We start from the raw sequence: 24,631 nt of genomic DNA, 5'->3' as shown, positions 1-24,631 counted from the left end.
TCACCAAATTAAAGGGGTTCTCAAGATAATGAACAAAAAGGACAAATATTCAAATATAGAGAACAAAAAGGTAGAAGACATTTCACTAAAATTTCCATTTTTGGAGTATGTTACTAATAACATTAAGATTAACAACCAGCATAAAATTAAATAATCAAAAGCCAGAAAAGATCAATGAATGAAGTTCAGGTGTGCATCAGAGGCAGTATTCAGCAGGCTCTGACCAGTTCTGGAGAACCGGTAGTGGAAATTTTGAGTAGTTCAGAGAACAGGCAAATACCATCTCTGACAGGCCCCACCCCCATCTATTCTCTGTTTCCTGAGTTCCAGCTGATCAGCTGAGTCTTCTTTTGTTGCCCTGCACAGGAGAACGGAGCTGGAAAGCAGGTTAGTGGGTTGGGGAGGGAATGGGATTTTGAAGTAACCTTCCCCCAGGAGTGGGGAGGGAATGGAGATTTTACAGTATCTTTCCCCTTCCATGCCTACCAAGCCAAGTCCACCAAGCCATACCCACAGAACCGGTAGTAAAAATTTTTTTTGAATCCCACCACTGGTGTGCATGCCTGCATTTGCATATGCCTTAGATGCAAAAGATAGGCACATATCAGTGAATGGATATTTTTCAAGGAAGGAATCTGAAGAATTGATGCCAACACTGCGGATTTCATTGTTAAGTTCTAGAAAAGAGCTCTGCTTCTCAAAAAGAGCATCAATCAAAATCACTAGGAAGATAAAAATATTCCATTACAATTAACATTGCAATGCGTGGGCCTTATTTAGAAAAAAAAAATCAAGCAAGAGTAGACATAATAGGATGTTCTGCAAGGATTACGTGCTATTGCTTTCCTGTCCTGCTTGTGAACTTTCCATTGGCATCTGATTGCTACTGTGGGAAAACAGTGCTGGAGTAGAGAATTCTTCTCACATTCCCATGTTAGTTTATTTAGGGATTAATGTGACTAATTGGTAACATTCCTCAATAACAAGTATTGGATTATTATAATACTGGAATAAAGAAAGAGATTGTAGCAGCTGTGTGCCCTTTGTGCAGAGGACAGGCAACTACTGGGAGATTGATAATTGCATATTGTCTGTCGGAAAGGCCATTCACTGAAAGTGTTCTTCCAGACAGCCATAGCAAAGTGTTACCTATCAAGCTTTGAGCCAGTAGAAAAGTAGGCCAGCATAAACTGCATTTTTCACATTGCTGCTCTCTTTTCAACAAGACTAACAAAGCTGAAGAAGGCTGCTTTTGTGATACACCTATTATAGCAGTGTTGGTGAACCTTTTTGGCACTGAGTGCTGAAACGGGAGTGTGTGTGTGCATGTGGGGGACCACTAGAAACCAGAAGAGCAGCTCCCCAGCGTGTGTGTGCGGGAGTGCAGGAAACTGCGAAAAGGAGTGAGTGGGAGGGGTGGGGAGGGTAGGGGCAGGGATAATCAGAGGTGTGATTTGCCAGTTCTCCAAACTGCACAGAATCATAACTGGTTCTATCAAACCAGTCCAAACCGGTAGAATCCCACCCCTGCTCTTTTGGTGAGGAGGGGCAAGGATCCTCTGCAGGGTCACTACAAGGATTATATTCAGCATCTGACAGATAAAGTTGCTTGGATCTGCTTGGAGTTGGACTCTATTCATGCTGGCCTTGTAGAGAGAATTGGGGCTTAGTTTTGCCAATTTTCTGGCTCATGTCCAATATGGTTATTCCAAGGAAATGGATAGGGTCTTTGGGATGCTGACCCCTATCATTTGTCTTCTGGGAACTGATATGTGATTGGGTTCAAGTAGTAGTAAATACCAGGTAGTGATATTGCAGCTGCCTTGAAGAATGCCATCACTGGATTGACTAATACTGGACAATTTTCATTTTTTCCCTTCCCAGAAGTGGTAGGTCTGCAACTTCAAAGGACCTGTCATGGTGCCTGCCCTATGAGTCTTCCTCCCAAAGATAGTCAACCCCAACCTTCATGGCCTTTCAGAAAGTCATGAAAAACTGTCTCTTCTCAGGTTTTTATTTTTAGAGCTCTGGCAAAGGAGTACGGTGTAGTTGTTTTGTATTTTTTAATGGGAGGTCCTTGACCCAGATTTGTTGACTTTTTATTGTTAATATTAACATTAGCAATTAGGATTTATTCTATTGAATCAGAAAAATGGCTATATCTCATTGTTGAGATACAATCTTTTGGAGTATCCTGGATTTTAATGATTTTTGCTCAAAGTAAGACGGATGTAATTTGTTATATATGTATAATCAAGTTTTCTTGAAAGGATCTGTTATGGAACACAGCTGGCATTATCAGTAAATGTTTACATTTGGTGCAAATGAGCAATAAATATGAAAATTAATATAGACTTTATTTTTGATGTAATTGAGAAATGAAAGTACCTACCATAACAAAATACGGGGTTCTTGGTGCTCTCTGAGCTTGGTGGTTGATGGTGTTACCTATTTTGGTAGTGAAATATCATCAAGCTCAGAGAGTGCCAAGAACCCCACAGCTCAACTCTGAGCTACAAATATTGTTTTCTATTGGCACACCCAAATGTTTCAGTATATCTCCATTCCTTCAAAGTAAGTTTCAGCCAGGCTGCCATCTATCAAGCAGACCTTTCTTTCTCCCTTGGGCAACACATTTTTACCTTTTGATCCAAAGTGTTTCAAAACTTTGGATTCTAAGATACCCAGCACTCTTGGTGTAAATGAAGGAGTCACCATGTCTACTGTGCTATGCTCCCTGGAAACTAACAGGAGGGAAAACTTCCAAAACTGATGTAGATTCCAGACTAGTTTGTGGGCATGTTAGTGAGTCAAGAGAATTTAGAATCTATCAGAATCATTGTTCCTTTGGCACAACTCCCTCCCTCCCTCCCTCTCCTTTTTCCTCTACTTGATTCTTGGCATGGGCAGCCTCAAAAGAGGGTTCCTGACATCAGATTTCCTCGTTTGAGGACAGAAGATCTGTAACCCTGGAGGAAAAAAATAGAAACAATCCCAGTCTCTTGGAAATAAATTATCTCATGAACCACAAGACTGCAGTCAGCAGTTTTCATTTTTTTTCCAATGGACCCACATCATACCATACCATCATACCATATTAAATATTAATATTCATTGTTGATTGACCTAAATAGTTAGATCTTTTGCCTGCTTGTTGGATGTGCAGGATATTTCACTGGAAAATTTCCATTTTGAAATATTATATACTGTAGATGGATGCAGTTTGTGATGAATCCATTCATCAGATGGAGATTTATATGCAGTTTTATGCTTCACGTCTTGGTCACACAGCAGTAAAAAAATTCATCAAAACTGAGTAAACGTAGTTACTCTATGAGCAAGATATGATCTGCTGCCTTAACTTCTTCCATTTGGGAGATTAGCTAGATAAATTGGAATCAGCGGCCTTGCTATCTGAATCTGGAATCCTACTTTACTGCTCTCAACAACTGGAGATTTGTACAACAAAATCACAAGATTTGTAAGCTCTACAGAGTTGTTGAGAGTCAGAAAGCATGCAAATTTAATAAATTATTAATCAGCAGATTGATGTTTTCTTTCCCACTTTCTACTTTTGTCTTCCCTGTGAATTTGATATGAGGAATTGGTAATGTAATTGTCTAGAGTTTGCTGTAACTTTCCTTTTTAATTGTTCAATTGACTCAATATTTCCTTGCATAAATGGGTTCTAAAGAGTTCCACTATTATTTTCTTAGAGTCCATCCACTTAATATGGATATTATCTGATGCTGTGCTTTGTAATTGTCATTAAGCATCTTTTGTGTATATTTGTCTCATCAATATTTGTGAATTGAACACGTGCATACTGTACACCAATAGATTTTTTTAAAAAAAGATCAGGATAATTGCTTTAAACTCTTTGTCCAGATGAGATACATTGTTTTCAAAATGTTTTGAGATACTTGATGTCTACTAACATCAAGATTTATTTATTGAGTCAATTTCCTGTTTATTTCTCAGAGAAAAGGGTTGATTTCCAGTTTATTTTTGAAGTAGGAAGTAGAAATATTCTTATGGCCTGTCAAATCTCTTAGCAGACAGTTTTATGTAGAAATGTAGTAGTGTTTGGTCAGTTGCTTAGGGATCAGTCTAAACAACATCTTGGTTGTGTTAAGTTCAAGTTTTGTGGTTTTCCAGTTTAGGGCGACTAGGTCTTATTCAATAATACATTATAACAGAAAAAAATATTGAATGTATAATGCCTTTAGCATTTAAAAAGTTTTAAAAGTCCCAAAATTAATTGGGATCATTTGATATTTATTTATTTTGCATAGCAATTGAATCACAGAGTTGCTTGATAAATTTTGACTTTAAACTATAGCAGAATTGATTTGTTATTACTGTTGTTTTTAATTATTTTCTATTGTGCAGGCAGTAGTAAAATGAGGCATCCTGTATAGGCAGTATACTGGACCTGGTACAGAATGAAAGTTTTGAGCTAGAGATGTATATTGCTTTTAGGTCCAACAGCCCCAGTGCTTAGAGTCAGCAAGCATTGTGTACCTTTTTTCCCCTCCTTTGCACATGTTTGTTGAGTTAAGACAAAAATGTATGAAAAGATGGGGAAAATAAAGAAGCATTATGTTTGAATCTCTCTTCTTCTCTGAGGCAAGGAGGAAGCACAATAAAACTTTTATCTGGGGTAGGTGACTTTAGCCTAAATATACATTGATATGTTGACCAACATTATTTTCTTCATAACTCACTCCATACATTCAATCAATCAGTCTGCACTGTTAATTTTGTAAAGTGTTTCACATTAAAAAGCAAGCCCATTCTAGATCTAGCTTCTTGCTTAGCTCAATAGCACTGTTATGGTACTGTCTCAGGGGACAATATCATTGCAGACATGAAGGGGGCTATGTTCTATGTTTTAGTACAAGCTACTCTTTGGTTTTTCACTGGCATTTTAAAAAAATGTATATGACAGTAAGCATAAGATGATTAAACAGAGCAGGTCAAAGCAGTTTCAATTGCAAACACTCTCTCATTCTTTCTCTCTCATTGTCTTCCCTCCCCCACCATTCTTTGTAGGAATTTAGTAAATGAATTATCTGATTCTATATCTAGGTCCAAGAATGAGTGGTGTGTTGGGGTGTGTGTGGCTATTTTCCCAGGACTCAGAAATCTAGATTGTCTCAGCCCCAGGCTCAACCATGTTATGAAGAACAAGAAATAAGGCTAGATTGTATGTTGTTCTTACAAATGTTTATAAAAATCTATTGCACTATATGTCCAAAACTGGTGAGATTTTCTGGAGCCAAACAAAACAGCAGTGTTGTAACAGAAGAACACATATTCTGTACAGTAAGTTTCTGGCCCAGGGGCTTCTTTTTAACAAAAACGTGTTGCTTCAGTAATTAAACTAGGATTTGTAATTCATGAGACACACTTCATTCTTCATTACCAAACCTGCTCTCTTAAGAGCTATTAGTCATTGTTTGTACGCAATAAGAAGAGAAAACATGATGAGAAAGAACAATCAACCTAATTGTGAGGGACATCAACTCCAAGAACAGAAGATCTGGTGCCAATTAAAAAAAAGTTAAACATGGATATATTTCAAAGGAGGAAATCCCCCATTTTGTCTGAAATACATATTTAAGGTGTTGTATAAAGCATTAATAGGATAGCTTGCTTTTTGGAGTTAAAAGCCCTCAAAAAATGGAAATGAAACATAATACAAAAAGTTGTATCTGCAAGGCGTTCAGAATGCTTGAACCAGGCTAAAAAGTTATCTAAAGAGTGAACAGAGATTTCCCATCTCAAGATGGCCCAAAATCTGTTGATTTGAAAGGATTGGAGAAAATAGATCATTATTTAAACTCTGGTGCTGATGTATGGATGTGGAGCAGAGATGGTATTCAGCAGGTTCTGATCAGTTCTGGAGAACTGGTAGTGGAAATTTTGAGTAGTTCGGAGAACCGGCAAATACCACCACTGACTGGAGATTTTACAGTATTCTTCCCTTGCCAGCCCACAGAACCGTTAGTAATTTTTGTTTAATCCCACCACTGATGTGGAGATTTAGGATCTGCAGCAGGTTGATCTTCCATATAAATATGAGCTGTTTCTTGTCTGTAGTAAAAGACCTCTGAGTTTGTAAAACTTTTGTTAGGTTTTTTTGTCTTTGTATTTTGTATTTATCCCCATACTTCCCAAAACTTGTTTAAATTTTTATTGGCATTAGAACATAAAAATGTAGGTAAAGCTGCATTATTATTTCTATTTTATTGAATCCTCTGGCTGATTTTATTTAATAATTCAAAATAGATATTGCAATCATGGGGGAAACACCGTAGATTCTTAGGATATCCTTAAATTATGTTGCTATAGAATAGTAAGAGAAGTCCTTTACTTTACACTGTACTCTAACACAAGGAAGACAATGTTGTATTTCTCCAGATGTTGTTGTTGAACTTCATTTTTCGTCATTCTTCTTTCCTGGCCATAATGACTAAGGCTAATGGTGTTTCACAGTATCTAGAAAGCTTTCAAAAACAACAAAATGCACATACAATACTTATTTTGAAATAATTAGATTCCTTTTATCCAAATTTAATTACTATCAATATTTGTTTGTCTGAGTTAGCAGATGTCCTACTGATCCTTATTTAGCTGCACACTTTTTCAGAACACATGATCTGATGAGATCTTTGCCCATTATTTATTAGATCATCATGATCTGATATCTGCTGTTACTTATAAATAAAATAAGTGATTTTTAGGGAATGGCATTTTGCTTTTTGAGAATTTGGCACTGTAAAATAAAAGAATATAAAAAAACACTGTTGTACTCTTTGTACATATTTTCTCACAGTTGTGGAATTATTCTTGTAGAATTGTAAAATCAGAAAATAAAATACAGGCTGAATAGTCAAGACCTTGTTGATGATCCAAACTCTGTCAAGGATCTTGGAGTACTCATTGCAAATGACCTAAGTGCTAGAGCCCACTGTAACTACATAGCCAAAAAGGCATTAAGAGTTGTTAACCTAATCTTACGTAGCTTTTTCTCTGGTAATATTACACTAATAACTAGAGCATACAAAACATTTGCTAGACCAATACTCGAATACAGCTCATCTGTCTGGAACCCACATTACGTATCTGATATTAGCACAGTTGAGAAAGTCCAGAAATATTTCACAAGAAGAGTTCTCCACTCCTTTACTAATTGTAGAATACCTTATGCCACCAGACTTGAAATTCTAGACCTAGAAAATCTAGAACTATTCCGCCTTCGGTCCGATCTAAGTATAGTATATAAAATCATACATTGCAATGTCCTACCTGTCAATGAATACTTCAGCTTCAACCATAACAACACTAGAGCAAACAATAGATACAAACTCAAGGTTAATCGCACCAAACTTAATTGCAGGAAATATGACTTCAGCAACAGAGTGGTCAATGTCTGGAATACTCTACCTGACTCTATGGTTATTTTCCCCCAAACCCCAAAAACTTTAACCTTAGACTGTCTACTATTGACCTCACCCCTTTCCTAAGAGGTCTGTAGGGGGCATGCATAAGCGCATGTGCTATTGTTTCTTTAATATTTTTTTATTTTTCTTATATGTATCCATGTATTCATAACTATATTTTTAGTTATACATATTATCTTGTAAGCAATTGACAAATAAAAATAAATAAAAAATAAAATAAATAGAATTGACCAATCAAGACCAAATTTCATGAAGAGGCAATCTGCAATTATAGCATTTAGGTGATTCAGCAGGGTTAGTAGGCAAAATTCTGGATTTTATCCCAATTCATTATTGTATGTTATAAAATTACTTCTCATTTTACTTTTTTCTTGCTTAAAGACTCATGCACCTAAGCAAGAATTAACAGACAGTAAAGTAGATAAATTTTACAGATAATAGGTATCATAGGATTAGTTCACTAGATCAGCTCAATGGGTTTTATAATTTGGAGACTATAACTTTTTATCTTACATATATACATATAAAATATAAAGTTTTGCACTGGTCACTTATCATAATAAAGAGTATGCATTTTGTGTGTTTGTGTGTATCAGCTTTTGCAGCTATTAAACCTCTTTTAACTTTCCCGCAAATTCCTTGTTTTCCTTTCAGAAATTGGTCCTGTAACCATTACCACAGATCCTAAGAAATTTCAATATGAACTCAGAGAACTATATGTTCAGGTGAGTGGACTATTCCTTTAATTTCACAGTTTCACAGAGGGAGTGAAATATCGGATTGTCCTCTATCAGCCTGCATGGGAGGATAATTGTATAAGCTTAATTGTATTAGAAGAAAAACTCATGCACGTATCAAGCTAAACTTCAGGGAATACATGCAGGAGTGTTCTGTGCCACAGCTGTCTAAAAGGTGACTTACTATCTACATCTACATTCCAAATTAGTACAATTAATTTTTAATTGTAAAGCTGCTTGCAGTAACACTCTCCATTTTATTATTTTTCTTTAGCATAACATAGGAAGTTACTTAATTATCTGGGTTAATTCATATATTGTGGCTGGTTAGAAAGTTCCATGCACCTCAATTTTGAGATTTGATTCTAAAACAAAACATCAATTGAACTAGATAAATCTGCATAATGAACATAAAGATAACCTCACTCAACTTGATCTCTCTGGATGCTGACTACAGTTGATGGGGATTGAAGTCCAACATGTCTAGAGTATGATACATGATCTGAGGGAAGATTTGAGTTGAGAAGAGTTGGCTTAAATTTCATGTCATACAATCCAAAGAAAATAGTATCTTCAGAGTTGTAACCATTACTGAAACGATGAGTTCTAAATGCTTAAAACATCCTCTTAGCAGTTGGAATAAATAGCATTGTGAAAAGGCATTATTGGATGGGAGAACTACCCACAGAATAAATCAATTAATAGATGGGGTTTTTTGTGTGGTAAAAAGGGAAGCTGGACTTAATCAAATTTCCTCCTAACAAAGTAATGGGTAGGAAACAAGTCTTAGGTACCTATTAGTTTCTACATGGCTTTCATTAACTTGATGAGAGACAAAAGAAAAAAAAGTTTACTTCCATCCACCAGCTGATCTCTGAAGTAGCCTTCCCCAACCTTTAGAATTCTACAGGTTTTATAATTTCCACCACACTAGTGATTAGGAAAGGGCATTCTAAATTAGGGGTCTCCAAACTTGGCAGTTTTAAAACTTGTGGACTTCAACTCCCAGAGTTCATCGGTCAGTCATCTGGCTGGGGAATTCTGGGAATTGAAGTCCAGAAATCTTAAAGTTTCCATGTTTGGAGAACCCTATTATAAACAGTGGTTTCTGCCCTCAAGCTCTTCGATTGTTTTAATATGAGTTGCTACAATGAAGGACTCAGATGTAGGGCAGTATCCAAAGGTTGAAGGTTCCACAGATAATGCATATGATTTTGCATCTTCTTTCTTCAGAATCTTCTGGATTGTCCCAACTGATCCATCACTTAAAATATCATAATTTTTAAAATGAAAGATTAAACATAGGAAATTGTTTGCTGAAATAGTTGTTTGTGTGGCTCTGGAAGGACATCTTCTTATGTGTCCAACATACATGCATACTATGGAATGGGAAGGAGAACAAAAGAAAAATGTGACTTAATAAAAGAAAAAGGTATCATTATAGCTTTACAGCAATGAGACATATTTATGCTGCAGGGAAAGGAAAAATGTATGTTTTTCATTAGTTAGGAGAGCAAAGAATTAGTGTCATAATTTAATATCAAATGAATAATGTACTGAAGTAGTGGAACATTTTTTTTCCAAAAGGTTTTCAAATAAAGTTCACTGCAGCCCAATTGAGTGGGGTTATTTCAGGATATGTCCTATATATTCCTGGCAAAAATAAAAATAAAAGAGGCAGAAACAATATAATTATGTTGTGGTAGAAAATTGTTAAACACAAGGAAGCTATTTTAAAGTATATTCACAGTGGGCACATTAATAATCCTATCCTCCAGTCTGGCACCTTTGAGTCATTTGAGAACATTGAATATGTTGACCGAATTGCAAATGTAGAATCAAGACCAGAGAAGTCTGGTATCTCAACACTCCATCTCTGAGTTAAATCTATTTTATACATTTACAATCTGGTCCTTTCTTGATGTATTGGAGTTCTTCTCCCATAATCAGAGGAAGTCAGGCAGAGAATCTGCTTTGAAGCTGTTAGTGTACTGAGATACACTATACCGTGTAAGATAGAAATATAGTATTCATTTTTGTGCATTCTGACATTCTAATATGAAAATTCTGTATTTTGGAACACTGAACAAGAAAAGGAAAAGTTAAAAAAAATCAGTCAAGGTAAATCATTGTGTTAAATTTCTGGAATGTACTTCTAAATTCAATTCCTTTGCTGAGGACTAAGAAATCATTCCATTAAGAAAGGAAGTGGGACCATTGGAATTACTTCGTTGGATTTAGATGAAAAAAAGTATTATTCTAACCACAGTTTCTGAAAGCACATGATGAGAATATATGTACTATAGGCATTTTTGGGGGGGAGGGCATTCACCTACAGAAACATTACATGGAAGATTCATTTAAGAATCACAGCTGATTGTCATTGCGAAACATATTTTGAAGTTATTTTGTATTCCTGCCTCTTCTCTTCTCTTTGTAACACATTTTTTGTCTGTCCAGTTCATAAGCCCATCATGGGATTGAATACACGAGTCATGTATTTAATTGGTGTATTGCATTTGTAAAGAAGCAAGCTTCTCTAGAATGATTTCGACAGGATCCATGCATGGGATGTATTCAGCTCTGTTCGGCTATAGACTGAATGGAAAAACTGAACACACACCTCTTCTGCACCACCATCTCCAGTTCTTCTATTCAGTCTTGGCAGAGATAGACATTTTTAATCATGCTCCTCTATACTTTATCCATAGAGGGGTGTTTGTAGTATTTTTAATTTAGATTTGTTATTTTGGACTAACCACATAACAGTCCTTAAGGGACTAATAGCACCTTAGGCTTTTCAAAAGCCTCGATGCTTATTATGATCACAAGCCTCTATTCCATCAGCTTTTTCAAGCAAATAGACTTCCACAGTCCAGAGTTTGCAGAGATTGCTCCCAAAAACCTGGAATAGGGTTTTGGGGGCATTGAAGAGGCTCCTTTTGCCGGTTGAGCAGCCTGCCCGTATAAGGGAGGGCTAAGCAGTCTGAGCACAGATGGCACCTTTATTCGAAAAGCCTGTCAGACAGCCTGCCCAAATAAGGGGGCGCAAGTCTAAGCAGAGCTGCTGTGTTAGCTGCAACAAGGTTCCAGCAAAGGTAAAATCAACGTGGTGACAGTTTAAATCGGTGGCAGTGCCATTTTGTAGAAGCAGCCATTTTCTAGCCAGCTCTAGTGTGCCTCATGACCCAATCTTTACCTCTCGTAGACAGTTAACCTTGAAAGATTCTGGTTATTGGGCTATTTAATTGTCATCAGATTGGCGGAATTCTGTCCTGAGAGGCAAAGCCTCAGAAAAAAGGTAATAAACAAGAGATATTTTTCCTCAGCTTTTCTATCCTTGTGTGCTGAGTGCCTCACAACTAGAGCTATACTGCTTATAGACCGTTAACCTTGAAAGATTCTGGTTTTTGAGCTATTTAATTGTCTTGAAATTGGTGAAACTGTCCTGAGGGTCAAAGTCTCAGAAAAAGATTTTCTTAAATAATTTAATAAGATGTATTACAATTAATTGTTGTTTCTATTTTTATTTGATATAGTCAAAGTAATGTTACAGTCAGTTATAGACATTATGGAGAAATCTTCCAACACAATGCCTTCACATCTGATCGCTTCCAATCAACAAAAAGCTGTGATATGGCTAAGACAAATGCAGCAGCAGGTACCAACAGACAATATAAGAGCCCACTTAGACTTTAACAAAGTCATAGCTGCATCAGAATATATGGCAGATGAAGCTTTGAACTCTGTCAAATTCGCCTCATGGGCCATGTTTTTCGGCGGTTGCTGCACGCAGGTTAATCTGGCTCAGGTATTGGCAGGCCGACACCAAGAAGAAATGGAAGCTGGCATCCGCACCATACAAAGGTGGAAAGCTATTTGGGGCACCCTTAGATCCTGTTCTCATCGAATAACGGGATAAACATCTACCAGCCAAAGAAATCAAGCAAGCTTTGGCCAGAGGTTACATTTTCAACAGGCTCAAGGGAACAACTACAAGACAAGATCTCAACCACAGACCAAACAGTCATTCCGTGGTTCATCAAACAGACCGTTTTGAAAATACAAATAGGCACTTGAAAACTCCTGTTGGTGGTAGATTACAAAATTTTGCAGACCAACCTCAGATCTTTGGCTCAGACAGACAACAAGGGAAGGTCTGGCACTTGAATTTTGAGCCAGGCCCCTGAGATTTTTTATCAGGTGTCCGGTATCTTCAAACATACACAAAAGGAGATAGATGGAGGAGGCAATTCAGCACCTCCTAACAATCCAAGGTGTGGAAGCAGTCCCAGAGAAGCAACAGGGCCAAGGCTTCTACTCTATGTTATTTCTTGTTCCCAAATCATCAGGGAGATGAAGGGCTATTTTAAACCTGAAAAGACTAAACTCTTTTATTATTTATCGTAGGTTCAAGATGCACATGCTTCAATCTATTTTGAAGAAAGTGAGACATGGGGTCTATTTAGTTTCAATTGGCCTTACCAAAGAGTATTTGCATATTCCAATCTTATCTGACCACCGCAAGTATTTAAGAATTTGTTACGCAGGTCGACATTTTCAGTATAGAGCACTCCCCTTTGGGTTGGCATCTGCACCCAGGGCATTTACCAAAATCCTAGTGGCTGTAACAGCCCATCTTAGAAATGTTCCAATTAGGGTACTGGCCTACTTGGACGATATCTTAATACAATCAGTCCCCCATGAGTTAGTTATTAGAAACTTAACCATCACCCTACAAACCTTACAATCTCATGGATTTTCGGTTAATCAGGAAAACAGTCAGTTTGAACCATCTACCAAACGTTTACATTTAGAGGCAATAATAGATACTGAGTTAGATTTAGTTTTCCTCTCTCAAAAAAGAAGAGAGGACATTAAAGCAGTAGCAGCCCATTTCTTTTGCATGAGAAGGGCATCCCCAGCACAAATGTCAAAATTACTAGGCAAAATGATATCCTGTGTTGATATAGTGCCAGGGGCACGAATGCATTCTTGTGAATTGCAGTGGTTCTTATTACCTTTTCAGAGATCCATGAAAGGTATCTCTCCCATCCGAGTCAGATTGTCAACCAAGATATTAACATCTTTGCTTTGGTGGACCTCTTCAGCATTAGATAAAGGATGCTCCTTTAAAGACAGGGAGTTTACAACAATAACTACCGATGCTAGTCTCTCTGGATGGAGGGCCCATTGTTGAGATAAGATAGCACAGGGCATTTGGAATTCTAATGACATCAAGCATAATATCAGTTGGTTAGAATTAAGAGCAGTCCACCTAGCTCTCAAGGAATTTGAGGCAATAAACAGGGGACAAGATGTGTTAATCCTAACAGGCAATGTGGCCACTAAGGTGCACATTAACCATCAGGGAGGAACACAGTCAAAGTCATTCCAAATTAAGCTTCCTGTCTCTGCAGATGGGCAGAGAAAAATTTGCTCTCAATCAAAGTTGAACATATTTCAGGGACACAAAATGTCAGGGTAGATTGGCTAAGCAGATCTACAATAGATCAGGCAGAGTGGACTTTGCATCTGCTTCTTTTTCAAGAAATTTCCAACAGATTTGGTCATCCCAATATTGGATCTGTTTGCATCTGAGTCGAATCATCAGCTGCCTCGTTTTCTTCTCCAGGGGAGCGGAGGGAGTCAATGCCCTTCACTGTCAGTGATCAAAGGGACTCCCTTATGCGTTCCTTACATTAGCCCTCATCTCAGCAGTCATCAGGAAGACCTTACAACAGAAAGCGGAGATTCTCCTTGTGGTACCGTCTTGGCCCAGGAGGCCTTGTTTGCAGACTTGGTCAGTTTGTCAGTATGATGTCCATGGAGGATTCTTCCGAAAGGGTGTCTCTCAGCCAGGGGTCAATTCAACATCCAGAGCCTCAATGGCTTCACTTGGCCGCCTGGCACTTGAGAGGAGACTGTTAAAAAAGGTGGATATTTCCACACAGGTTATTAACACTATACAGGCAGATAGAAGACAATCCACTATTAGGATTTTGAGACTACTTGGAGAGTTTTCTGTAATAGGTTCAAGGATAAGGGTTCAGATCCTGGAGAGGCTTTGATCTCCCAGGTTTTAGAATTTTTACAATAAGGATTGGACAAAGGTCTTGCCCCAGCTACTCTCCATAGATAGGTTGCAGCACTCTCATTGGTACCTTCAAGTACAAGTTCAAATTTATTGTCACAAAAGCCTTTAATTCAGCATTTTCTTAAAAGGGGCAGCATATTTAAGACCAGGGGTAATTCATAGATTGCCATCATGGGACCTTACCAAGGTACTGCAAGCCCTTACACTTTCACCTTTTGAGCCTTTGAGAACTGTCAGCCTACAGCACTCATCATATAAAGTAATTTTTCTAGTGGCAATTATGTATGCCAGAAGGATATCTGAGCTTGCAGCTCTGTCAATAAGACCTGATATCTGTATTTTTCACACCAATCGAGTTGTTTTACGATTGGATCCTACCTTTATACCAAAAGTCAATTCCCATTTTAATTAGGGCACAAGAACTCATTTTACAAACTTTTTGTCCAAATCCATCTCACCCTAGAGAAAAACTTTGGCATGCCTTAGATTTATTTATTTATTTGATTTGTCAATTGCTTACAAGATAATAGGTTTAAGTATACACATAGTTATGAATACATGAAATGGGTACATATAAGAAAAATAAAAGAAACAACAGGACAGGGACGGTAGGCACTTTGGTGTGCTTATGCACGCCCCCTACAGACCTCTTAGGAAAGGAGTGAAGTCAATAGTAGACAGTCTAAGGTTAAAGTTTTTGGGGTTTGGGGAAGAAACTACAGAGTCAGGTAGAGTATTCCAGACATTGACCACTCTGTTGCTGAAGTCGTATTTCCTGCAATCAGGTTTGGTGCAGTTAACCTTGAGTTTGTATCTATTGTTTGCTCTAGTGTTGTTATGGTTGAAGCTGAAGTATTCATTGACAGGTAGGACATTGCAATGTATGATTTTATATATCATACTTAGATCAGACCGAAGATGGCGTAATTCAAGGTTTTCTAGATCTAGAATTTTAAGTCTGGTGGCATAAGGTATTCTGCAACGAGTAGAGGAGTGGAGAACTCTTCTTGTGAAATATTTCTGGACTTTCTCAACTGTGCTAATATCAGATACGTAATGTGGGTTCCAGACTGATGAGCTGTATTCGAGTATTGGTCTAGCAAATGTTTTGTATGTGCTTAGTTAGTAGTGTGATATTACCAGAGAAAAAGCTACGTAGAATTAGGTTAACAACTCCTAATGCCTTTTTGGCTATGTAGTTACAGTGGGCTCTAGCACTTAGATCATTAGAGATGAGTATTCCAAGGTCCTTTACAGAGCTTGGATTATCAACAAGGTCTTGACTATTCAGCCTGTATTTTATTTTCTGATTTTTTTTGCCAATATGTAAGACAGAGCATTTATTTGTTGAGATTTGAAGTTGCCATTTGTTTGACCATTCTGATACATGGTCAAGATCTTTTTGAAGGGTAGCAGTATTGTCTGTGGTATTGAACAGCTTTACACCATCAGCAAAAAGAACGCAGTTGCTCTTAATATGATCACAGAGGTCATTTATGTAGAGTATGAAGAGAGTTGGTCCTAGAACACTGCCTTGGGGGACACCACTATTGACAGGTACAGAATTTGATAGGACACTCCCAATTTTGACCTTTTGTTGTCTGTTTGACAGGAATGCTTCTATCCAGTTATGCAGTTGTCCAGAGATACCATAAGATTTTAGTTTTAGGAGTAGTTTGTCGTGTACCACTGAATCAAAGGCTTTACAGAAGTCTATGTAGATTGCATTTATTGCTTTGCCCTGATCGAGTTGTGTAGTCCATATGTTTTTGCAGTGTAAGAGTTGCAGATTACAGGATAGTTTTTTCCTGAAACCAAATTGTTTATTGGCGAGTAGGCTGTTTGTTTCTAAGTGGAGGATAATGGATTGGTTAATAATTGATTCCATGACTTTACAGGTGACGCAGCATAAGGAGATTGGTCTGTAATTTTCAACTAGGCTGAGGTCTCCCTTATTGAAGATGGGGATGATAGTTTTGGCAAGGAGCTGGTCCTGAAAGATTTTTCAAAGATTATGCTTAGAGGTTCGGCTATGGCAGTGGATAGCTTTTTAAAGAAGTAGGCACATATTCCATCCGGTCCAATAGATAGAGATGGTTTTAGATTGCGTAGTGCTTTTTCAACATTGTCTTCTGTAAAATCAATATGTATTAGATCATTGTAGTTGTCTGTGGTTCGGCTAGGAAATACTGGGCATGATCCATTGCTGTTTACAAATACTGAGCCGAAGAATGTGTTAAAGATGTTGGCTTTAATGGTGTTGTCATTGCAGTCTTTACCATTAGGTCCTATCAGGGGTGGGATGGACCTTGAGTCTTTTAGTTTGTTGTTTACAAAATTGTAAAAAGCACGGGTGGAATTAGTGCATAGAAGGTTTTCATCTTGTTTAATGTGATAATTGGTGCATTCAGTCTTTATCTGGTGGCATAAATTTTTGTATCGGCTTTTGAAATTGGCAACGTGACCAGACTTGTTTTTCCGCCAGAGTGATCTCTTTTTGGATTGAAGTTTCCTTATTGTTATGGGTAATCTGTTTTTTGTTTGTTTTGGGAGTTGTTGATGGTACATATACTTTGATGACTCTTTTGACTTCAAGTAAAAATATGTTGTAATGGTCTTCAACAGTATTGCATCCAGTGAATAGAGATTGCCAATCAAGGGATGAGAGATCGTTGTCTATAAGATCATAGTTGCCTTTTTTGAAGTTATAATTGGGGATTACATCATTGTGATGATTTTTGTGTGGACGTATGTTGAGACAAAAGTCAATCATATTGTGGTCACTACTGGAAAAGGGTTCTTTAGTTTGTATTCCCTAAATTAAATTCAAACTATTGCAGAAGATGAGATCGAGGAAGTTGTTTAGTCTAGTGTTGTTGGTTACTAGTTGTTCCAGTCCCAGATTTGTAACAGCATTGTAGAAGGTTGCGTGTATGGGTTCAGTTGTACATTCATTTAGGGTCCAGTCAATATGAGGTAGATGTAAGGAGAACTCTCCATATTTGCATAAATAGGACAGCTTCCTTCAGAAAGATGGAAACAATGTTTATTTCTTATCATCAGAAATCCTTAGGACAAAGGGTGTCATCTTCTTCCATAGGCAGATGGATTAGAGCAACCAATGCTAACATATACAAAGCATAGGGGTTTCCTGTCCCATCTCACATCACGGCTCACTCAAGTAATGTAGTGCAGCCACTACAGCAGTTTGGAGTACTCAGGCTTCAGTGGGAGAAATACATAAGGCAACAACTTGGTCCACTCCTTCACCATTTGTTAGACATTATAAACTTGACTCTTTCTCTTCCACGGAAGCAGCGTTTGGAAGGAGAGTACTCCAAAAGGTATTGCCAGAAGATCAGAGTCATTAGGGTTAGAATCCCTCCCATCGGACATTGCTTTGGTATGTTCCATGCATGGATCCTGTCAAAACCATTCTGGAGAAGGAGCGTTGGTAGACTTACCTGAGAACGCGCCTTCTCAGATGGTGTAGACAGGATCCAGACCCACCCATTTTCTTAGGTTCTGGCAATCATGCTGGGTATTGGACTAAAATTTAAGTTATTATTAATCATGAATGTTATACAAAGATGGGACTCTTGCAGCACATACAGGAAAGCCTTGAATTCATTCAGAACTGGAGACGGTGGCCCGGAAGGGGTGTGTCTTCAGTTTTTCTATTCAGTCTATAGCTGAACAGAGCTGAATACATCCCATGCATGGATCCTGTCTACACCATCTGAGAAGATCACTGAATGATTCTGTGAGCAACTGAATCTGCCTGCTTTGCCTGATTTTGGGTAAAAAGTTGCTCTTTTTTTAAATAAAAAATTCAATATTTACATGCATGGTGTGTTGTGAGTTAATTTTGTGAGTTTGCTTGCTAGCAAATTTTATGTGACAGACTGAACTAGCCAATGGCAGATAGATAGATCTCTGAATGAATCTGTGATTCTGTGAGTAACTCAATCTGCCTGCCTGCTTTGCCTGATTTTGGGTCAAAGTTGCTCTTTTTTTAATAAAAAAAACAATATTGATATAAATATCTATAATATTTACATACAAGCCATGCCCAGCCAGTCACATGACCACCAAGCCACACCCACAAATTAGGCCATGCCCACAGAACTGGTTAGTGGTCCCTGGGATCTAAATTTTTGAGTTTGGTGGTCCCTGAGGTCCAAAAGGTTGGCAACCTCTGTTCTAGAGAATCTCACTAGGTCAGAATGGAGCAATGAGTGACTCATAAATTAATCCTTGCTTACATCTAGTGCAGCAAGACTAGGGAGGTTGATTGGCTAAATTCCTGAACAAGAATTTCAATCCGTTTAATAACAGAATAACAGAATTGGAAGGGACCTATGAGGCCTTCTAGTCCAACCCACCCCTTAAGCAGGAAACGTTATGCCATTCCAGACAAATCAGTGGTGGGATTCAATTATTTTTACTACCGGTTCTGTGGGTGTGGCTTAATGGGCATGGCAGGGGAAGGATACTGTAAAATCTCCAGTTACAGGTGGTATTTGCCGGTTCTCTGAACTACTCAAAATTTCCGCTACCGGTTCTCCAGAACTGGTCAGAACCTGCTGAATACCACTTCTGAGACAAATGGTTGTCCAATATCTTTTTATTTATTTATTTATTTATTTATTTTTTAAATTTTAAATCAATTTTATTGAATACCAAAAAATTAAAATATGCAAATATACAGACTCAAAAAACAAAGATTCATACAAACGTTACCATAATCTCTGTGGTAAAACTAATTAAATTTTCCTTTAATACATTTGACAGTGAGTTAAATATTTCCTAAATTATATTATGTGACAGTTATTTCTTATTTCCTAGGGATTATCTGTTATTTATGTTCTATCAAACATAATGATCTGTTGTTAATATTTGTTGTTGGATTATACTTATTTATTTTTACCAATGAATTCCTTCTATTGATTGTTTAAAGTACGGAGAGTCTAAGACTGACATTAACGATTCCTGTTTGTCATTGTATGTATCGTAATCTGTTTCATAAGTTTATTTTCCCCCCTTGATTCCCCTATTCATTTTTTTTTACGTTTTAGCCAATCATACCGCTTATTCCAGGTCGAGTAAAATTCTGTCTCCTCTTTTCCTTTTAATATTAGTGTGAGTTTTTCCATTTCTGCACATTCACAAATTTTTTGAATAATAAATTGTATTGGTGGTATATTAGGCGATTTCCAAAATTGAGCCAGTGAGATACGTGCCGCTGTTAGGATATGGATAATCAAATATTTTACTTTGGAGGGATAACCTTCCTTAATGATACCCAAAAGATACAATCTAGGTTCCCACTCCAATCCACCCTGGACAATTTCTTCTAACCAAGTTTTGATGGTCCAGTTAATGTGAAGTAAATTGAAGTCACCAAGAAAGATAAAAGTGTGTGGGCAGGATGTTGCCCATGTTAGTAGTGAATTTAGCTTGTTTACATGTTTGATGTCATAATCAGGGGCTCTGTAACATAGTAAGAATTGAAATGTGATATTTAAGGACAGTTCACAGGCTATGGTCTCAGGAAGAGCAAGCTCTTGGGTATGTTTTTTAGATGTAAGGACTTTTTATAGAAGATAGCAACACCACCTCCTCTATGGATTTCACGATCTGATCAGTAAACATGATAGTCTCTTCCTGTGGTAATGGAGTCAGGGAGAGATACATTTGAGCCATGTTTCACAGACAAATATGATGTCGAATTTAGCCATATTTAGTTAGAGGAGAAATTCAGGTATTTTATTCACAAGGCTTCTTGCATTGAGTAGCTTGCATTTAAGGCCAGTTGTAGTTGGAATTGAGGTAGTTAGGGGCATGCGTGCCTAGTTTTGAGTGATGGTGGGTTGGATGAAGTAGGGTTGGATGTGGAGTTGTGGGTTGTGTGACTTACTTTTGTTACAATTAGCGCGGTAGTCAATGTAGAGATCCTTCTCTCCATTGTCTAGATGTCTTTTGAGTTCCTTGCAGAGTTCACGGGAGCGGATTCTTTGCAGTATGGATAAGTCTGGTCTTGAGCAAATATTTTTGTGGTTGGGATTGGTTTTTGCAATGGTGTTTATTGTATGAATGAATATGCGTTTGCTGGACTCATTTTTGCAAACAACTCTACAAAATTTTGGGGCCACCGAGCCATCATTGTATTTGGACTCAGGGCCATCTCTGATTACTTCAATGATATCTTCAGGAGAGATGTTTGTTGTATTTGAGTTGCTTATGATCTTACAAACTTTGGTGATGTCATCTGATTCATTGGTGTCTTCAAGACCAAATAAGACAGCATTTGGACGTTTCTGATCACGTTCAATGGTGTCTCTGATGAGTAAGGAGATATCATTTGTGGAATTATTTGATGGGATAGTAATTATTTGTGGTTGTGGTTTGGTGGTTATTTTTGGTTGTAGTTGTGATTGTAGTTGAGGTAGTAATTGTGGTAGTGGTTGTTGGGTTGAGATTTGATTTTGAGCTGATAGGTAGTCGCTTATTAGTGCTGTATTTTTTTTCCAAGAGAAATTAGGCTTTCTTGTATAATTGTTTCAAAATGTGTTGCTAAGCGTTTTTCTATTGAGTGCATGAGTGATTCTATGCTATCAACTCTGTCAGGCAGGGTACTTGGTTTGTTTAGCTTAGGAAAATATGATGGACATAGACAAGGGAAAGTTTCTGATGCTTTTAGGAGATCAGCTAGGTCTTTGTTTAAGTTTAAGCAGGCAAGTTGGGCTTGATTGTCACATAGGTAGCATTTGATGTTATTTTCACTTTCATTGATGTTTTTAAGACATCTGAAGCATGTACAGGAGTCTGGGAGGTCATTCGTAGAGATATTATTTCTTTATTGTTGTTTGGTAGTGGAGGATTTGGAGTTTCTGGAGTTTCTGGCTGGCATGGTCAATGACAATAGTACACTAAACAATTACAATAACTAATTAATGTGATAGATAGAAAGGTACTTACTGAATGTTGGTAGTTAATAAATGTTAATTGATAAGTTAGAGAACAAATCAAAAGTAAGGTTACTTATTACTAAAAATCAATCAATCAACTTATTACTAAGAATCAATCAATCAATCAATAGACTAGATAATAAATGATACAGTATTAAATCTCTCAGTTCAATGAATCAGTAAATTAGTGGTCATTTAACAATTAATTATATGATAAATCAATTATTATAGACAAAGAATTATCTATAAATATTCGGTCTTGAGGTACTGAAATAGTGGAGATAGTAAAGTATTGGAGGTTTGTGGTATAAAGTTTCTTTGTTTTTCCTTAAAGCCACGTTTTTTGGTTTTGTTTTTGTTTTTGTTTTTGTTTTAAAGAGGAAGCATTGCTGTTTGATAGATATGAAGGGAGAAGATTTGAATGAGCTCACCAATCATCTACTTTGGAGTTTGGAAAGAATGAGATTTGGGTGGGGGTTTAGTGGAGGTTGTCCAATCAGCTGAGTGGGAATTTAAATTCAGGCTGACTAATCAACCGGGTTGTTTAAATGGAGCTGGGTGATTTATATGGAGACTATCAATTCTCCGTGAGTCTCCTTTGTTCTCCCCAATTGGTGGCCATTTAGAATTATTTTTGGTGATTTGATTTAAATGGAGACTGTAGACATCATTCCAGTTCTTCCATCATCGGAATTCACAATCAATCTCAGTTTCAAAAGGCAGTTTTCCTGAATAAAAACCTTCTTCACACCTCTTCTTCTCGTCTAGTCCCCCCTTTTTTCTCCTTTAATCACTCTTTTCTCAAGCTGCCATTTAACTTCCAGAGTTAGAGGGTAAAAACATAAATTAAGCCGCTGCCACTTAATCTCCACACTCACCCCTTCCGCTCTGGAGTCTTCGCTTTTTAAGTTGTTTCTGACTGAGGTCCACAGTAAAGCTTTGAGCCGTTTACCCGTTCCTTCCTCCCACTGAAAAATGCACCCCCGATCTATAAGGAGCCGGGGGAGACACTCATCCACATTTGGGTAGCTTCTAAGCTTGCAGTTGGCAGTTGCCGTAAACCCACAGCTCGTTCGTTCCCCACGTTGGCTTCCCTCTCCCAAGATCAGGCAGATTCTTTAGACCATGTAGTTTCTTTTCACTAGGCAGCTTTTTCCTCTCCAGGCAGCTGAAAGGGAAGCTGCTCAAGACAGGATTCCTGGACCCTGACGGGAGCCCCTCACTCCGGATTGGCTGGCTGCCTTTGTCCGAATCCTTACGCTGCTACTTTGTAGATCCCTAGGACCTAATCTATGTATTTTTGTTGACTCCCTCTTCTTTCTGGCAGTCCCTAAGATATTGGAACACTGCTATCATATCACTCCTAGTTCTTTTCATTAAACTAGACATCCCCAATTCCTGCTTCTGGTCCCCTAATCATCCTTGTTGCTCTTCTCGCCACTCTTTTTAGAGTCTCAACAGCTTTTTATATTGTGTCAACCAAAACTGGATGCAATATTCCAAGTGTGATCTTATCAAGACATTATAATCAGTGAGCTTTCCAGGAAAAAATGTCTCTTTTTCATTTTCTCTGTCTGAGGAGAAAAAGAAGAGCTAAACTCCTTCTTCTCCTTCAAATGAAGTCACATAATTCAGGATATGGGAAGAAACCTAACTTGTAATGGACTCCTAATAGTAATGAGTATATAAAGCAGACCTGGGCATTTTATGGCCCCTGGATCACATACAGTCCATTGCTTGTCACCATTTGGCCAGAGGTGGTATTCAGCAGGTTCTAACCAGTTCTGGAGAACCAGTAGCGGAAATTTTGAGTAGTTCAGAGAACCAGCAAATATCACCTCTGACTGGCCCCACCCCATCTATTCTCTGCCTCCTGAGTCCCAGCTGATTAGCTGGGTCTTCTTTTGTTGCCCTGCACAGGAGAACGGAGCTGGAAAGCAGGTTAGTGGGGTGGGGAGGGAATGAAGATTTTGCAGTAACCTTCCCCTGCCACGCCCACCAAGCCACGCCATGCCCACCAAGCCATGCTCACAGAACCGGTAGTAAAAAAAATTGAATCCCACCACTGCATTTGGCCCACATGGATTGCTTTTATTTTGAAAGTGACTGCTATTTTTCCCCAACGTGTGTGTGTGTGTGTGTGTGTGTGTGTGTGTGTGTGTGTGTGTGTGTGTGCATGCCTACACATTGGTTTGGTTCCCCACAACAGTCCCAGTTTGTCATGTGGCCTCTTGGGAAAATAAATTGCTCACCCCTGCTCTAGGCAGAATAGATGTAGACTTTTAATTTTGTATTTGCTCAAATCACTTCGTTTCCTTCAAGCTATCATTTCTCTGGGTTCGTATGATATTGGATGAGCCTTCCTATAGCTCTCCTTTTCACACTTCCTCTCCTGAATCCCAGTTTTCTTTAAGCTTAATCTTTATCTGTGGCTTTTCCTTGCTGTGATATTTCTTTATGTATTTTAAATGCTGTTTTGAAAAATGTACTTTTTCATATCTATGTTAGTTTATGTTCTATTTATTTAATTAATGCAGAGGCTGCCCGACTGCAATTGATTTTGGGCACCTGACATTAAAAAGAAATGGAACAATAAAAATATTAGGAAATGGACAATAGACATCCAGAGAGGCAGATCAGAAAAACAAAAAGCAGACTACAGGGGATGAGGCAACTACTCTGCCCCAAGGCCTGAGAGTAAAGCTTAATTTTCAACTTTTGGAAAATTAGGTTGTGAGCTGAAATTGGGGATTGTAATCTGGTAGCATGCCTTAGAAGGCCCCAACATCTCCAGAATTATAACCAGATTCAGGCTGAAGATGTCCTTGAATTACCCAGGTAATGAAAGGAGAAGATGTTTTCCTTCTTTTGTCCTTATTTCTGTAAAGATATTTAAGGGCAGAAATTTAAAAAAAAAAAATGGTGGCAGCAAATCTCAGTTCTAAGCAATGACTATGTATCAACCCAAGTTATCCAGGTTGAGTCTGGGAGATCCAGCAGTAAAGCAATCTTTTATACTTTGCTGTTGGCCTTGTTGGATGTGACTAATTGGAACTGAAGACAGAACATCTGGTAAATATCAGCTTGAATATCTAGGTTGCCAAATTTTAACCTAGAAGATTTTTTTGAGTCCTGTGTTTAAGTGGTGTACATGAAAAATCAATTGTTATTGTTAATCATTTTGTTTTTAAAATGGGAATCACAGGACAAACCAAAAAAAGGCTTACGAAAATGAGGCTTTTTAGGAATAAAATATAACATATACAACATTGAGAGTCAAGATAATATGGTAATTTATCAAAGCAATGTTTTCTTATAGCAGCAAGAAAAAAAATAATCGGGCTTATATTAATTTTT

The 24,631-nt window shown here is 37.8% G+C and overlaps 1 protein-coding gene across 1 annotated transcript in view; it reads left to right on the top strand.

Annotated features, from left to right (window-relative positions):
* Nucleotides 1–24,631, top strand: part of HMCN1 (hemicentin 1) — a 240,336-nt gene that overhangs the window by 22,383 nt on the left and 193,322 nt on the right. The window contains exon 2 of the mRNA XM_026669149.2: nucleotides 8,124–8,194. Coding sequence (XP_026524934.2) covers nucleotides 8,124–8,194 — 71 coding nt within the window. The remainder of the gene's footprint in view (nucleotides 1–8,123; nucleotides 8,195–24,631) is intronic.

The sequence above is a fragment of the Notechis scutatus genome, chromosome 3 (genome assembly GCF_049901735.1).
Source record: "Notechis scutatus isolate UNSWTSFEM ecotype Mainland chromosome 3, rNotScu1.2, whole genome shotgun sequence".
NCBI lineage: Eukaryota > Metazoa > Chordata > Lepidosauria > Squamata > Elapidae > Notechis > Notechis scutatus.
Note: the sequence above shows the minus strand (reverse complement) of the source record. Positions and strands in the feature narration are given on the sequence as shown.